At 43.7% G+C, this 18006-nt stretch overlaps 1 protein-coding gene across 1 annotated transcript in view; it reads left to right on the top strand.

Annotated features, from left to right (window-relative positions):
- LOC310771382 (retinal-specific phospholipid-transporting ATPase ABCA4-like) overlaps positions 1 to 18006 on the top strand; it is a gene marked incomplete at both ends in the record, with an annotated part of 189101 nt that overhangs the window by 141968 nt on the left and 29127 nt on the right. The window contains 4 exons of the mRNA XM_083631907.1: positions 3552 to 3721; positions 7431 to 7608; positions 9033 to 9148; positions 10274 to 10421. Of these exons, the coding sequence (XP_083488033.1) occupies positions 3552 to 3721; positions 7431 to 7608; positions 9033 to 9148; positions 10274 to 10421 (612 nt within the window). The remainder of the gene's footprint in view (positions 1 to 3551; positions 3722 to 7430; positions 7609 to 9032; positions 9149 to 10273; positions 10422 to 18006) is intronic.

The following is an 18006-nucleotide window of genomic DNA, read 5'->3' as shown; positions in this document are numbered from 1 at the left end:
TTTATTAGTGTTAATAAGATCTGATAGGTAGGAGGCTCTTGCAGCGGAGAGCATGCATTTGTATTTTAGTAGGCTATCACTCCAAGCTAGTCGAAAGACTTCAAGCTTGGATGATCGCCATTTACGTTCTAGTTTTCTGCATATTAATTTTTGTGCGCGTGTATCGTCAGTATACCAGGGCGAGGGTTTTTTAGGGTGACGGATTTTAGTACGTAGAGGTGCGATAGAATCCAGCGAGGCGAGTAAGATTGAATTAAATTGATTTGTGAATTCATTAATGGAGTCGATCCGCTCTGGGAGAGAGGAAAGCGGCCCCGATAACAAATCAGCGAGTTCAGTGGGAGTAGAACTATCGATACGCCGGGCGGTGTAGGTATCGGCTAGGTTTGATTGCCGGAGGGGCAGGTCTATTTTAAATTTAATGAGATAATGATCTGACAGTGCTGGAGGGTATATCATGACTGACAGATCTGAGACGTTAATCCCACGAGCGAGGACGAGATCAAGCGTGTTGCCGTTAGAGTGCGTTTGTTCATGAACCAGCTGAGCAAAGCCAAGGGTGTCGACTAAAGATAGAAAGGCTTTGCAGAGTGGGTCAGCTTTACGGTTAACATGAATATTGAAATCGCCAATGATAAGGATATTATCCGTGCGGGTTACGAGGTCAGAGAGAAAATTGGAAAATTCATCAAGAAAAGATGAATAGGGCCCAGGTGGGCGGTAGAGCATAACTAGGTAGAAGGCTCCGAGGCCAGCTATATTAGAGTGTCTCATAGTAAGTATCTCACAAGATAGGAGCTTATACTTTTGATCCTGTAAAAGACCTAGATTTGAGTTATAAATTAGGCCAACGCCCCCACCATTTCTTGACATTCTGGCAACATGCGAATTGTCAAAGTTAGGGGGGGAGGCTTCAATGAGTGGAAGAACAACGTCCGGTTTTAGCCAGGTTTCGCATAATCCCATAACGTCAATATTATGTTCAATGATTAAGTCATTGACCAGGAGGGCTTTATTGGTGATTGATCTGATATTAATGAATCCAAATTGAATAGATTTATCATCAGTGTTAGTTAATTTAGAGCATTCGATACCAGGAGTAGATTTAATCTCAATGAGGTTGGTGTTTAACGTTTTGGGGGGTGGACGAGAGCGGCGTGAGGGGACGGAGCGACGAAGAGAAACTGTGTTAATTTGAGAGATCGTGGTATAATACGGAGACGGAGCGGCGGTGGTAACAGTTGGATTAATAACAATAAGGTTTGGGTTAGGATATTGCAGAGCGTTTATGGGTCGGTTACTAGTAGTAGTGCGGCGCGGACGGAGCACAGTCTGTATTGGATAGACTAAGTTAATTAAACTAGCAGACTCCATAACCGCACAAGTAGAACTAACAGGCTGTCTAGTAGCCTGTGGCCCTGCATGTTGTGGGTGAAACTGTCAATCAAGGATAACAGTCTGGGTTTGCCGTAGGCAACTATCTAGGTTTTTTGATAGAGTGCTGGCGCCCAATGGGGTAGGGTGGATGCCATCCATCTTAAGCATGCCAGTCATGCCTCTAAAGGAGGGCCAGTTATCTGAGAATAGGTAGCCCTTATCAGCACAGTGTTTGGCCAGCCAGTTGTTGAGCCAAAACAGCCTGCTAAAAATGTCAGAGTTAAGTGTGACAGGGAGGGGACCAGAGACAATTAGTGGATGCCGACTCATCTTGCTAGCAAAAGCACAGGTCCTAGTTATGCTGTGCTTTGTGATCTCCGATTGTTTAAACCTAGCATTGTTGGTGCCAACATGTAGTATGATGTTGTCATGGGTAGCCTGGGTAATTGTCTGTCTATGGCTGTTTGTTAGCACCCTAAGAGTAGCTTCAATGTCGGGTACTCTGGCCCCGGGCAGACAAACTATCTCGGCTGGTGTGTTAAGCTTGATATTGCGGGTTATAGAGTCTCCAATCAATAGAATAGAGGGTTTAATATTGTCGGGCGGAGCGGACGACGCAGCATGCTGAACAGAAGAGTTAGCAAGCGGCATGAATCTATTCCGAATCTCAATCGAAGTGGTTTGTTGGGAAGCGGGCTGCACAGCGGCGGGCTGTGCACGTTTAGCGCCACGGCAGTGTGAGACAACTGTAAACCCATCATCCACAGACTGTGGGGCCAACGAGACATTGGCCGGGTTGTTCTGCTCGTGCTGCGGAGTAGCATTAACGGGGGTACCAGCTGGACCGCAGCTAGCATCCTCGCTTAGTTCACAATACACATCAGCTACTGAGGTACATTGTAAATGATCAGGGAAGCCAGTCTGGTTAAGTGTAACAAGACTATCATTGGGTGACTGGCGTTTATCGTTCTCTAGTTGGGAAACACGGTTTTCTAATAGATTAATCATATCTAAGAGAGAGTGGATAGTAAGAATTGGATCGATCTTACCCGATTCGGGAGGGAGATGGCTAGCGTTAGCCATGTCCGGAGCGTGTCGTAATGCTGCGGCCAGAAGCAGCTCACGCCGTTGCGGTGCCCGGGGACCTGGGGCCTTGGGAGCAGAGGCTGGTAGCCTAGGTTGACGCCGGACCAGTTCGGGCCAGTCCGGGGACCTGAGGCCATTTGGAGCAGAGGCTGGTAGCCTAGTTTGACGCCGGACCAGTCGCTCGGATGATGTGGCTAGTTGTTGTGCGATGAGGGCCCGGGATACTGAGGGAGCTGGTGTTGAAGTAGTATCAGGCAGCAGCTTGAAAATAACTTCATCATCCGAAGGAAATGAGCGTGATTCCACGGATCCACTAAGCGTAGTCGTATTGGATAGTCCCGTAGCATGGTGATTATCCGGGGGGGAGGACGAGAGCATTGTAAACAGTTTTAGCGTTAGCTGTTAGCTGGTGGCTAGCAGCTCTTGTTTACGTTAGCCTAGCAGGCGGCTAGGCTAACGTTTAGCGATAGAACGGTTGTTTCAGATGTCCGCGGATTGAGAGAGAAGAGTTATTGAGTAGCGATGTGATATCGCAGGCAGAGAAAAGATAAGATAGCAAAAGGTAGGCGAGGAATTGGCAAAATAAGTCGTAATAGGCAGAGCTGAAAACACCGGTATCACACAGCGTCGCAGCGCAACCATGTATACTTGACATTGCACATCCTGTGATGTGACTATTGTGCATGCACACATTGCGATGACAATGCTGAAATGATATATTGTGCAGCCCTACATTTTATGACTTTTGAAGCGTTTTCTGTAAATCGCATAAAAAAAATACATTTAAGCTTCAAAAATCAGAAAAGTGTTACTCATTTGTGAAGATTATCTTGCTGAACATACACTTTGCTGTTTCATAAACCTTTGTTGACCACAGACCTTATTTCATGCATTTAACCGAAATTTCAATAGAAAAATCGCATTGTCTTCTACACCTATGAACCAGGAGTGCAGGGACCTCTGGGTAAGCCTACAAAAATACATCATCCCTGCGGTACTCTATTACCCAACACACTGTAGTAGTAGTAGTAGTAGTAGTAGTAGTAGTAGTAGTAGTAATATACTTATCATGACATGTCTTTGTGCAGGTGTGGTACAACAATAAAGGCTGGCATGCCATGGTGGCCTTCATGAATGTGGCCAACAATGCCATCCTCCGCGCGAACCTGCCCAAAGGAGCCAGCCTGGACCAGTACGGCATCACCGCCATCAACCACCCACTGAACCTCACCAAGGAGCAGCTGTCTGAGATCACTGTGTGAGTGACCACTTCGCCTTCCATGTCTTGCTCTGAAACACAGGGAACTGTGTTTGTCTGAGATCACTGTGTGAGGAACGACATCTCCTTCCATGTCTTGCTCTGAAACACAGTGAACTGTGTTTGTCTCAAGGAGAAGTTAGGAGGAGCGGCAACCTCCGTCTTGGAAAGATGAAACAAACGCAGAAGTGCCAAAAACTGCAGTTCCTCGAATTGCCATTTGAGGCTGGCTCCAAAAGCGAGTCCCCCTAGACCCCCATGTTAAAATGTCTGACTTTACAGTAGAAATAAACATGTTGACAGCCTGGTTCCTATATGAGCCTATAGCTCATTTCACCGTTCATAACAACTGTACAGGGGTGAATCTTTATATAACTCACCCGTTTATACAGTCTATGGCAGCAAAAAGCTGATTGTATACAGTAGAAGTCAATGGAAAAATTACCCAACTTCTCATTTATCACCTCAGTAAACACTTTTCTAATGAGTTTATTGTCTCACTCGCTAGTTTCAAGTATTCTTCAATACAGCATGAAGGTTGTGCCTCTGTTTAAAGGGGGTGACCCGAGTGACTTGAACAACTACCGTCCTATTTCTAAGTTGTGCTGCTTGGCCAAGGTTCTTGAAACCTTGGTGAATGAACAGTTATGGGCTTTCTTAGAGGCATACAAGATTCTCCAATCTCAACAAGACCAGGACACAGCACTGTAACAGCCACATCCCTTGTCATAAACAACATACTGAATGGTCTTGATAGTCATCAACATTGTGCTGCTATCTTTGTTGACCTTTCAAAGGCATTCGACACGGTGGACCATGGTATTCTATTAAGAAAGCTGTCTATTAGTTTAGATTACCTCTCCGTCAGCTGGTTTTCAAACTACCTGTCTGGGAGAAAGCAAGCTGTTGTGGCTAACGGTACTAGATCCTGCTCTCTTGTGACTGGCAAAGGTGTCCCACAAGGGTCTATCTCACGTCCAGTGTTATTCACTCTTTATATAAATAATGTTTTCTTCCTTCCGCATATTGTAATGCCCATTACTATGGGGACGACACGATTTTATACATTTTTGGCCCCACTCCGGCCGTTGATGCCTTTCAACAGTCTCTTTTCGATCACAAGCTTGTTTTAAATTATGAAAAGACCAAATCAATGCTGTTCTCACGGTCCCCTAGTGTCGACAACAGTTTTTGTATTCACACACTTAACACGTTCACTGCCAATGACGTGTTTTTACGTCAAACAAAATCCAACGGTTCGATTTTTTTTTTTTGACGGTGGGACGTTGATCTAACCCTTTTATGTCTCCTATACCAATATTGGAGGTATTGAATGTGTATAATCTATTTTACCGACCCACTGAGTGGCGACATGTCTCTCCAGAGTAGAAAGAGGCGAGCCAAAACTGGAGGGAAAAGCGCGAGGAAGCCGTTCTCATACTGTAAAATGGATGGCGAAAACGCTTTCACTTTCGCGCTGACGCACAGCGGTGGCAACGGTGGGGGGTTCCAAGAATAGACTGGATGCACACTTTGAAACACGCACCATAAATAAGCCCAGAATCGCAAGAGCTTCATCAGAGCTCTCAACCGAAACGCCAAGAAACGAGCGAAACCCATCCAGCGAGCCCCATCCAGACTGCCAGGCAGCAGCCAGGCAGCAGCAACTCGTTTGTCACAGACCCGCTGCAGAGCCAAGGAGGGCGGAGGAGAACGCCCACGGAGGGAGGAGTTGGAAGCAGAGGGGGGTTTCCTGCTGTTATGGAGGAAATTACTGTTCAAAACTATTGTTTAGATGTCTGACGTCTTACTGATGCCAAAAATGAATGGTTAAAGTGACTGTTCTATCGAATTTCACAAAAAGCCGTTTATCTCAGAATAAATTTTCAGACGCTGAAACCATGCTGTATTCAACTGCTAATGCTTACATAACTACTAACTCTACAAACTAACTCTTTTAGACAGAGAAAGCACACATTCTATTAGTTCTTTTGAGATATTGTGTGTTCACAAAATCCTAACAGAAACGAATCCTCGGCTCTTGAAAGATGAGCCAAAATCCTAAAAAAAAAACCTTGGCAGAAGCTAACTACAGTATTGAAAAACGGCTGGCAGTGAATGTGTTAAGGTGAGCAAATTGAAATTGGCATTTGGCTGGACACTAAACTGTCTTTTCAGGCCCATGTGGAACACCTCACCAAGAAACTGAGGAGAAAAATTGGTTTTCTGTACAGGAATAAGTCTTGCTTTTCATTCTATACTAGAAAATCCATTGTACAGTCGCTAATAATGTCTGTTTTCGATTACGGCGATGTTGTGTACATGCATGCCTCACCCACCATCTTGAAGCCACTTGATGCGGTGTATCATAGTGCCCTGCGTTTTATAATGGGTGATGGATTTCTTACACACCGCTGTATATTGTCTTGTATCTTTTACTCATTTATAAAGCCCTAACTGGCAAGCTTCCTTCATATCTGTCCTCGCTTCTCAGTTTCAACGATACAAGTTATCGAACACGCTCGCGGTCACACATCAGCCATTAGTCCACGTGTGAAGACTGAATTGGGAAAGACTGCTTTTTCATTTTACGCCCCTGATAAATGGAATAGGCTCCAGAACACTATAAAATTGGAGCGATTGGTCTCTTGGAGTCTTTTTACCCTGCATTACCCTGCATGAGGAATGATCTTGTTTTACTTGGTGTACTTTTATCTTCTTGTTTTGATTGTTTGTCTATATCTGTCTGTTTGTAATTCTGCAACATTAAGTGTTTTTGGCTAGCGCACGCAGGGCGCAGGCCCTATAACAGGGTTTGTCCACCCAATTTAGTCACCAATTTAGTCACAAATTTGCAAGCCGATTTGGTCTCACTCAGAAACCATAAGACCTGCCGCTACCGAACTTGGTAGGTATGTTCACAGTCACCTTTTACTATGGGCGGAAAAATTACACTAGTTGACCACTAGGTGGCGCTATAACAGCCCTCTTTACGTTTCGGTCCATAACTTTTGAACCGTAGCATCTACAATAAAAAATATATATATATATTTTTGTATTATAATATTTTCCCCCTGGATTCCTTGGGTCATTCCGCATCTGCTGATAGAGGCAGCGCCCATTTCTGTCTAACTAGATTCTCTGCCATTTAGAATTTTCTCCAAAAGAGTTTTTTCGCTATTTCTCCTTCAAATATTGTCCAATCTTCACCAAACCACATCACACAGCTTGTCTGGACTGTACTGCACAAAACCTGTTTTGCCATTTTTTGAAAGAGTGCAACGTTGCGATATAATCGACTTGCAAAGTGTTGTGGCTGGGCCTATTTCACAGAAATCGCTATTTCGCCTTCTAATTTTGTCCAATCTTCACCAGACCACAGCACAAAGCATGTGTGGACTGTGCTGCTCAAAACTTATTTTGTGGTTTTTTGAAAGCCCGCACCGCACCAATCACAGACCAATAGCAGGTGGCACTACGGCTCTTCTCGACCAAGACGGCGACGCTCAAAATGTCCAACTCAAAATGCCCAAAATGGTATTCCACAAAACAATGGGTGACATCACGGTGGCTACCTCCATGTTTTCTACAGTCTATGGTTAGTGTCATGAGAAGATACACGCGCGGTCGTTCTTCTAGCACAGAAAAGGCCTCAGCTATTTCATGGTTTAAAAATAATGATGGCCTTGCTCTTGTGTCCTCTCTCCAGCCTGAGCACCTCCGTGGACGCGGTGGTGGCCATCTGTGTCATCTTCGCCATGTCCTTCGTCCCGGCCAGTTTCGTCCTCTACCTCATCCAGGAGAGGGTGACCCAGGCCAAGCACCTCCAGTTTGTCAGCGGTGTCAGCCCACTGGTCTATTGGCTGGCCAACTTCCTCTGGGACATGGTACCAAGAATCCTGCTGCTCTCTACTGCCTCCCACTGCCTGGGAAGCAGGCTTCCAGTTATGTTATGGGAGCTGAGCTCCCGTGAAAGCAGTAAAATCATACATCTGTTGGGGTTGCAAATATAAATTACATACCAACAACCATTATTAGCTTACTTATGTTAATGAGATAAATAGGCTAAAAGAAACGTGTTTTCCAAAAGAACTAAGCACCAAGTGTTTGTTTGTGTGTGTGTGTGTGTGTGTGTGTGTGTGTGTGTGTGTGTGTGTGTGTGTGTGTGTGTGTGTGTGTGTGTGCGTGTGCATGTGCATGCGTGCATGCATGTGTGAAAGTGTTGGACTACGTAATGAGCAGTGAAGTCTCTTTTGCTCTCTCGTAGCCAACCGCTTACCAACCAACCATACGACCCCCCCGCCTCTAACATTAGTTATCATTAGTTATTTTAGAGACCCCCACAGAACTCGGATTATAACGTAGACCCTGCTGGGAACTGTCAATAATACTCAGTAGTAATAGTGGTGTTATTACTATTACTACAATTTTATTATGTCTTCACTGTGTACATGTTTAATGGAGTAAAAAAAAGTGTAAACAGTAAAGCAGAAAACAAATGAATTGTGAGATGGAAAATTTAAATTAATGAACAATTTTTATTTTTTATTGCATCATTTCAAAGTAAATTTAATTCACTACTTTTTTGTTTATTATTCAATAAATAATTAATCCTGGAATTAGGGATGTCCGATATTATCGGCCGATATTAGCATAAAAAATTCATATCGGAATATATATATATATATGTATATATATATATATATATATATATATATTTATACAGGGGGAGTCTCACTGAGAGCAATGCTCTCTTTTTCAGGAGTGCCCTGTTCACATTCACGCACACATTCATACCTGGAAGCTGACCAGTACAACCACAGTCTGATCTGTTGGCCACTGACCAGCTCCACTGGAGCGGTTGAGGTTAAGGGCCTTGCTCAAGGGCACCTCAGTGGTGGTAATGAGGGGGGGGCAAACGCTGCCTTTTCACTTTCCCCACCCAGATTTATCCTGCCGGTCCCGGGGATTGAACCGACGACCTTCTGGTCACAAGCTCGCTTCTCTAACCGTTGGGCCACCACTGCCCAAATAACACTTACAACTTTAACACAACATGCATATTATATATTAAACTCTTCAGCTACATTAAGCTACATTATGTAACTTGTTACCTGAAATTTTGGTGGAAAAAAATTATAAAATATATTTATATCGGTATCGGAAATTAAGAGTTGGACATTATCGGATATCGGTAAAAAAGCCAATATCGAACATCCCTACCTGGAATGTATAGTATTTAGGTTGGCTCCATATTTGGGGCCTGCAATGTGTATAATTGTCAAAACACTTGATGGTGTTCTCTATGCAGGTGAATTACTCCATCAGTGCAGCGATGGTGGTGGGGATTTTCATTTTGTTTGACAAGAAGTGCTACACCTCACCGACTAACATTGAACCTCTGGTGGCTCTACTCATGCTCTATGGGTACAATTGTTCTATCTCTTCTTTTTTTAATCATATCTATGGATCGTACGTTTGTAAACAACAGTGAAAAAAGTCATATAAAGGAAAGAACAAACAAGAAAAGCAAAATCTAGAAATCTAGTAAGCAAACAAATTCATAATATGACTAGAGTTTGACGAATGACATTTTGAGTCATTATTCAATATCTTTAAATTGGTGTCCTTGTCAACATGTCAACATAACTATCTGTCAACCTATTACATTTCCCTCTGTTAAGAACTTAACATACAATGTAGCTTCTGCCCTGCTTTGCTGCATTTGCCTGAAATGTGAACTAAAAATATGAAGAAAATCTTAAATTAAATCTTAAGTACATTAAAAAGCAGTTCAGTTGAATCCACACTGTATACTCACTTGTCTTGTTTGTTTGTTTCTGACTGCTGTGGATTAGGGTTCAATAAGTATCTGTGAAAGCGATATTGAAATTTGTGTCAGTATTAATCATATAAACATGTTTTTCACAATATGGGACTTTTAATTACTCTAGTAACCCTACTAGTGGCAGTAGTAGTAGTAGTAGTAGTAGTAGTAGTAGTAGTAGTAGTAGTAGTAGTAGTAGGAAAACATAAAATAAAATAATCACAGGAAACAGAAAAATAATAATAACATATTATAGTCATCTGTACTGTAGGCTACTTGTGTGGAATCCAATCCGAATGTCTCATTAGAATTAATTCAGGGTACTGTCTTTTGTAGACAGTTCTCATAGTGATGAATGGAGTCTTCTTCGTCAGTTGACACATGACTAACTCTAGAACACCAGGGTAGATTTCCAGATGTTGACTCATGTCAAACTCTAGAACACCAGGGTAGATTTCCAGATGTTGACTCGTGTCTAAGTCTATAACACCAGGGTAGATGTGTAGGAGCCGTCAGACATTTAGCTGTAATTCGTTATATTGCATAGCTATTTAATGGATATTTTTCTCTGAAGTCACACACCACATGTCTGAGTTCTGACTATTTTGTCATATCAGACCTATTATGCTCATTTTTCCGTCTCAATAGGTCTGCTAAGTCCAGTGATCATGTCCACTTCTCTCTCTCCTCTCCCTCTCTCTCTCTCTATCTCACCCTCAACCCAGCTGGTCGGTGACGCCCATGATGTACCCCATGTCCTACGTCTTCAGCGTCCCCAGTACAGCCTACGTCTCCCTGTCCTGCATCAACCTCTTCATCGGCATCAACAGCAGCGCCGTCACCTTCATCCTCGACCTGTTCGAGGGCACTACAGTGAGACTCACTGCTAAACATGGCCTTGGATTATGTCTTTACATCATTTAGTCAGAGAGGCTCTAAAAGTCTAAAGCGCAGTAAGCATTATGCGTTAAGATCAAATGAGCTAAGGTGAACGATAAGATGAAAATCTAACCATCCCTATCGGGAAATTGGGTTAAAGTAACATGATACATCCAACGATTGCAACTAACATATTGGCCGGGTTTCCCAGAAGCTTCTTAGACCCTTCTTAAGGCTCCCGTAAGAAGCAAATGCATTTCCTGATGGCTTCTTAGCCTAAGATGATCTTTCGTTAAGAAGGTTTCGTAACAAGGGTCTGGGGCGTTCTTAACACCTTCTTAAGGTCTCATTATGCTTTCCGTATCAGCGAGGAACGCGAGTGTCCGCGCGGAAAAGTGACGTCAAATCAGCAGACACGCCCCTCCGCAAGGCTCCGTGCGGACGGTTTTCGAGCGGCCGTGCGCACGGCGAAATTTGTAACTACGCGGACGCGGACGGGCGGACAAAGTGGAGTTTTCAAGACTCGCGCTCAATTGCCCCTGCAGAAACCCACACAGAGTATACAAGCTCCACACGTTTCCTCGTCGGGTTCCGTGTCTCTCATTTCCGTGCGGCCGGCCAAAGCGTCAAGCATAATCCAGGCTTTAACGATGAAACGCTTGCAGATCCAGCCGCGTCAGGCAAAAGGAGATATTAATACCGTAAATTCCGGACTATAAGGCGCACCGGTGTATAAGCCGCACCTGCAGAGTTGACTGTTTTTTACATATATAAGCCGCACCGGTCTATAAGCCGCGGGTGTTTTGATGTTTAATTACCATATGTAAGGCTTCGTGCACAGAGGGGATTGTCGGGAAAGAGATGGCTGTTTGGGGAAGCTCCCATTTATTAACATTTCAACAAAACAAAAGTCAGGTCACTAATCCCCAGACAAAATCACACATTGTGAGATGCTTAAAAATCACCATCGGCGGGAGCTTTACTCCAGATGCTGTGCAGCCAAGAACACAAGTGAAATTCGTTCTCTCGTGACCTGTGGTTCTCAACGTGATGGACGATTCACCTTTCTTGTTAACAGTCCTAGTGAGAGGCAGGTCGAACGTCAAAGGCACTTCATCCATATTTATGATCTGCTCCGGTCCGATGGAATATTCCTTGATCTTTCTTTGTGTGAATTCGCCGAAGTTTGTAATTTTCTCCTGGTAGTCGGGAGGGAGTTGCTGACACAGTCGTCCGCGCCCTGACGGACAGTCCCTTTCGTCTCGGGTTTGTGCATGATCCTTTGCTGCTGCTGCTGTTGTTGTTCCTGTCTCGCTACTGTCTCAGACATGGCTTTCAGGCTCAATCGCCGACATCGTCGTAACACAGCCAGTTCTCCATCTTTTGAAGCATGATGTTAGATTACAACGAGCTAGTTGTGTGGCTTAGCCTTCCAAAATGTTGCTGTTAGTTTTTTAGAATGTAATACATAGAATTGGGAATGTTACATTCAATTTCATTCAGACTGTCTTTCAGGCTCAATCGCTGCCTTTTTCCCCCCGGAGCGAGGGAGGAGGGAGGGTGTTTTACCGTAGTGGCTGAGAGAGAGTAGTGGCACAGTGCTCCAATCAGGTCGCGAGGCACATTTTTTGCAACATCATCCAATCAGGGTCTCGCTCTCATAATGTCTGTCTTGCTCTCGTTCTGCCTCATACCAACATCCATAGATTTTGGAGGTTCCCGAGTGGCCGTTTGCTGGAAAAATCCATAGATAAGCCGCACCGTTATATAAGCCGCAGGGGGCAAAAAAGGCCAAAAAACGGGAAAAAAGCCGCGGCTTATAGTCCGGAATTTACGGTACATACATTCATATTGTGTTTTCTCCTTTTTCCTTTCTTTCATGCACCCTTTTAGTGTTTAAAATTGGGGAACACTTGAAAATCTCTCCTCTATGTAATATGGTTACTTGTGTTTTAAATGTTTTACCGTAGGCTATATTCCTCTAATCAGAATGGATTCCTTTTATAATAAGAATGTTGTGGATTTATATAGCACCTTTCACAGAACTCAAGGTCGCTTAAATTTTACTTTAGGTAGGTAGGCTATTATTTCTAGCCTACCTGTCACAGGGTCTCACATTGTCCCCTGCATCAGTGAGCTGTTGATATCTGGTGGGCATGGCTTCAACTAGCCTACTGCTATCCTTGCATTTTCCCCATTCACGGCACCAAGTTACAGTATGTTATAGAGAGGCAAAGTGACTGCCTACTTCCTGCTTCAGCAGCACTGTACCAGAGATTTTCATCCGCCATTTATTTTCCCATAGACAATTTGTAAAATGCTTATAAAAATAGTTTTACTTTGTCAAACCAAACGGTTCAGCTATATTTAGAATCGGGAGAGACCATAGAACATTTCACTCAGACCAAAACTTTTAAAAAACTAGGCTACATCTAAAAAATATTTTCTTTAAATCCGCAACTTTTTTACGTTTTGGTCCGAGTGAAATGTTATGTGGTCTCTCCTGTTTCTAAATATATGTGAACTGTTTGGTTTGAACAAGTAAAACTATTTTTATAAGCATTTTATGAAATGTCTATGGGAAAATAAAAGGCGTATGAAAATCTCTGGTACAGTGCTGAAGCAGGAAGTAGGTGGTCACTTTGCCTCTATATGATTTCATTTTATGTTTTCATTGTCTTATTTGTCTGATTTTATCCAGGTCATTGGTCATTATTTGCGTTAGTTGACGTTTTCAGATATTCTTCTGCGTGTGCTACTTTTGTGGGGGAACCTGGTGTTTCATATTTGTAATGGGCAATGCGAGCAAGGCTAGTTAATTTGTTTCGCACATTACATACACATTGCAAATTAATGGTAAATAACATTGGAATAGGTACCTACATGGAATAGGTAGGCAGAACAGCAGGAGAATGGGATTCAGCCCTATTATAATCGTGTTCGGGCCCCTCGTTTCCCTGCTTGTTCATTTTTAGTGTTATTTATTGATGGAGGTGAGTAGGACGCCACTTGTTACATCAAAACTTAATTTGGGAGCATGTAATTATGTGGAACAATCGATTACTCTGGCATCGATTGATTTGTTTTCAGCACCGAGATGGTGGACAGCTCCAGTTAAGATGCTTCTTAAGGTGCTGACAGGGTTCTGCGCAGCCTCGACTTGGAGCCTTGCCGCCGCCGAGCGGCAACAGCGAGACTGCGCATACTCGAACGTAACTCGGCGCGTTGGCTGCGGTACACCTCAAAAACACTAGGTGGCTTGTGGCACACTCATGTCCATTACATATGACGCTATCGTGTTGTTTACCAAGAATTTGCAATCATGTCGGTGGGGGGACATTTTATTGTCCCTCCATTTCAAAACTCATTCCAGTGAGCCTGCAGAAGGCTTTGCTAGATGAGGGACAAGCACTGTTAAATGAGGAAATTGCATTTCCTCATTCCTCACAAGTACGTCCAATCACAGCTCTCGTGCTGGTCACGTCACGTCCACGTTGACGCCGCAGAGTCACATTTTCGAGGAACTGCACGGCCCCTCTGCCGAGCTGCGCCGATAGGACGCCCAGCTGCGGCGACCCCCTCGGCGATTTCTCGAGCATAATTTGCGCTTTAAGATCCTTCTGTCTTAACACATTGAGTGCCACAGCGCTTCAGTAAAATTGTCTGGAGCCTGTGCCAGATTCACTTCCATTCAGTTGAAAACAGCTATAGAATTTTTTCTATTAGGGCTATATGGACAGGGCTGGACTCTAATGAAACATTGGACACTCCTGCTTCTTTCAAAGAAGACATTTTGTTTCTAGACAGTTCCATTATGAAATGACAGCCTCTGAAAGAAGAGCACTTTCAAGGGTTTTCTGCTGTCTTTTTTTACTTTTCAAGATAAAGTCACTTTTATGAATACTTTTTGCACTCTAATTTCAAGCACATTCACTGACTCTGGCTAATATTTTCTGATGTAGTGACATGGTGTAGTTCTGTGCAGCCTGCGTGCCCCACCCCCCTCTCCCCCCCTCTCCACCCCTGAGCTGCGGGCTCCTCCCCACACGCACACAGTCTATTTTCGCGGCCTCCGTTTTTGCCCCGGGCGGATCCCAGCGCAACAAGGAAATGGCAAACGGGACTGAAGGAAGAGGTTTGGCCGTTCAGCTTCGGGTGCTGCCTTTCTGGCAGGTAATCGTGTGGAGGAACTATATGCAGACGGATGGACAGAGGCAGAAGAGCTCAGTTGTGGGCGCGGATCGCAGCCAACTGTCAGCTGCAGACAGAGCAATCTATATGACTCTGGCTGCAGCATGCATCGGTTTCCCCTTTGATCACGGCTTTCTCCGCTTTCTCCTGCACAAAGTAAAGGATCTGAGGTGGGTGGCGCAGCTCCCGTGTAGATGTTTAAGGTGGCGCCGTGTGATCCCTTGAAGGGATTCATGCTCACTGGCTGGGTACGACCTTAAACAGCAGAATTATGGAATAATATGAATTATGATTTTAGGACGTCCACAGACGTCCTTGGCACTTCTCGTTACTTTTTTTTAGGACGTCCACAGACGTCCTTGGCACTCAATGTGTTAAGAAGGCCATTAAGAACGCGTTTGGGAAACACTCTTTTCTTAAGCCTCCGTCTTACCTGACCTCTTCTTTGGAGCCTTCTTAACACATTCACTGCCAGCCGTTTTTCAATACTGTAGTTAGCTTCTGCCAAGGTTTTTTTTTGAGGATTCTGGCTCATCTTTCAAGAGCCGAGGATTCGTTTCTGTTAGGATTTTGTGAACACACAATATCTCAAAAGAACTAATAGAATGTGTGCTTTCTCTGTCTAAAAGAGTTAGTTTGTAGAGTTAGTAGTTATGTAAGCATTAGCAGTTGAATACAGCATGGTTTCAGCGTCTGAAAATTTATTCTGAGATAAACGGCTTTTTGTGAAATTCGATAGAACAGTCACTTTAACCATTCATTTTTGGCATCAGTAAGACGTCAGACATCTAAACAATAGTTTTGAACAGTCATTTCCTCCATAACAGCAGGAAACACCCCTCTCCTTCAAACTCCTCCCTCCGTGTGTGTTCTTCTTGGCTGCAGCGGGCGTGTCACAAGCTCGTTTCTGTTGCTGCTGTAACCTCCAGGGCCGTAGCCAGAGTTCCGAAATAGGGGAGGTCCAGCAAGGGGAGGCGGCGCCGCCGAAAAAAAATTGAGTTTTTTTTTCCCCCTTTTTAAGCCATATTTAGAGTAATATATCATTTTAAATCAACATTAGGATTATACTGTTGTGATGTCATTATTCAGTATATTCTCTTTCATGTCACCACCTGCTCAGCTCTCCTGTCAACATAATTGTAACTAACGAACACAAACTGTTTTAGCCAAATTCATATCAAAATGACACCTACAAACACAGGTACACAACCCAAGCCGTACACAACACACAAAGTCATCATCGATAATAAAAAAAACATACAGAGGGACATTTATTTATTCCTGATAGGAACGATTGAAAAATAAAATAAAATATATTATGTTGTTTTTAACTTTACACCACCTCTTTTTGTTACTTATTGGGTCATGAAACTGAAACCATGCATATAGCCACCTGCATACCTGACTTCGGGAGCTTGGCAATTGGCATCATGCATGATTAGCCAGTAGCATCCCAACGTGTCACACAGGTAACATTACTTAAGAGACAGACTAGACACTTACTTTCTTGGTTGTTGCTAAAAAATCTGTCAGTGTCACTCACTGTCTGTCGTTCACTCGCTCACTGTCTCGCAGGTCGCTCACCTTCAATTATCTCGCCAGGCAGACAGACAGTCATCACTCACCACCATGCTGCTGCTCTCTCGGAATCAAGTTACCGCGGACGCGGCGTCAGATGACTTCCTGCCTGACCTGCCTTTCGTTTCAAAATAAAAGCGATCCCGTGTTTTTCATGCTTTTCCATGCAGATTGTTTTAGAAAAAAAAAAAAAAAATTCTCTGAAATATTAGGGGAGGTCCGGACCTCCCCGTCCTCATAGCTAGCTACGGCCCTGGTAACCTCGCGTCACCAGGCTCACTGCTTTGCTGCTACTGTGCCTGTCTGCTGGCGGCCGCTGTGCAAGTCTGGATGGTCTCGCTCGTTTCTTGGAGTTTCGGTTGAGAGCTTTGATGAAGCTTTTGCGATTCTGGTCATATTTATGCTGCGTGTTTCAAAGTGTGTTCCACCCGTAATCTATTATGCAAATTTGCAATCCCGCACCGCCAGCAATCAGCGCGAAAACGAAAGCGTTTTCGCCAATCCATTTTCATGAGAATGGCTTCCTCACACTGCTTTTTGCTTGCCTTCCTCTAGTCAGGAGAGCACTGTCGCCACTTAGTGGGTCGGTGGAATGGGTTGTACACGTTCGGTGGCTCCAATATTTATATAAGAGATGTAAAAGGGTTAGATGCACATCCCACGGTCAAATTTTTTTTTTCATTTTTTTGACGTAAAAACACGTCATTGGCAGTCAACCGTTGGATTTTGTTTGACGTAAAAACACGTCATTGGCAGTGAACGTGTTAAGGAGTTAAAGGAGAATTTCGGTTTTTTACACCACGGTCCTCATTTCCAGCTTAAAATATGATGTTTTACTCACCGAAATATGTTTGGCTTCATTCGGATGCCCACGGAAGATTTTGAGCTCCGACTAGTCTCCTCAAACAGGCTATAACGAGAGCCTGCGGCGAGTGCGGGGCATGCTGCACACGCTCTCTAAATGACACTTTTTCTGTCAGATCACGGTTCATTATGGTTGTAAATATAATTATTTAGCTAATAGCTAGAAGCTAAGCTAACAACAACACAACAGTCAACGTTGATCTGCCCTGGATGGGGTTACAGTGCGTATCTTCCCCCTTCTGGTTCCTCTGAAGAAGTGTGGTTTCACAGAGGGGGAAGATGGGCACTGTGACCCCATCCGGGGCAGATCAACGTTGACTGTTGTGTTGTTGTTAGCTTAGCTTCTAGCTATTAGCTAAATAATTATATTTACAACCATAATGAACCGTGATCTGACAGAAAAAGTGTCATTTAGAGAGCGTGTGCAGCATGCCCCGCACTCGCCGCAGGCTCTCGCCTGTTTGAGGAGACTACTCGGAGCTCAAAATCTTCCGTGGGCATCCGAATGAAGCCAAACATATTTCGGTGAGTAAAACATCATATTTTAAGCTGGAAATGAGGACAGTGGTGTAAAAAACCGAAATTCTCCTTTAAGAAGGCTCTTATTTGGGAAATGCAGCCAATAGCTATGTCTCAATATGTCAGTTGATTCTAAAATGAACTGTATTATATAGTTATGTGTACAGTATTTGTATTTTATCCAGACTCCAACATGAATAATTCAGTGGCTCAATTTAGTCCCTTGCGAGGACCAACTAGGAAATTGAGCCAAGGGACCACATTTTTATTAAGATGTATTTTCATTATTCTTTCGTTTAGCTAAAGGGACCACATTTTTATTAAGATGTTGTATTTTCATTATTCTTTTGTTTAGCTACATTCCAAGTTCATTTGAAAGTCAGCATCCTGAATTATGGACGGAAGTGTCCGTTTGAGTTCTGTCTCA

This window comes from Poromitra crassiceps (assembly GCF_964638095.1).
Source record: "Poromitra crassiceps genome assembly, chromosome: 2".
NCBI classification, from domain to species: Eukaryota; Metazoa; Chordata; class Actinopteri; order Beryciformes; family Melamphaidae; genus Poromitra; species Poromitra crassiceps.
Note: the sequence above shows the minus strand (reverse complement) of the source record. Positions and strands in the feature narration are given on the sequence as shown.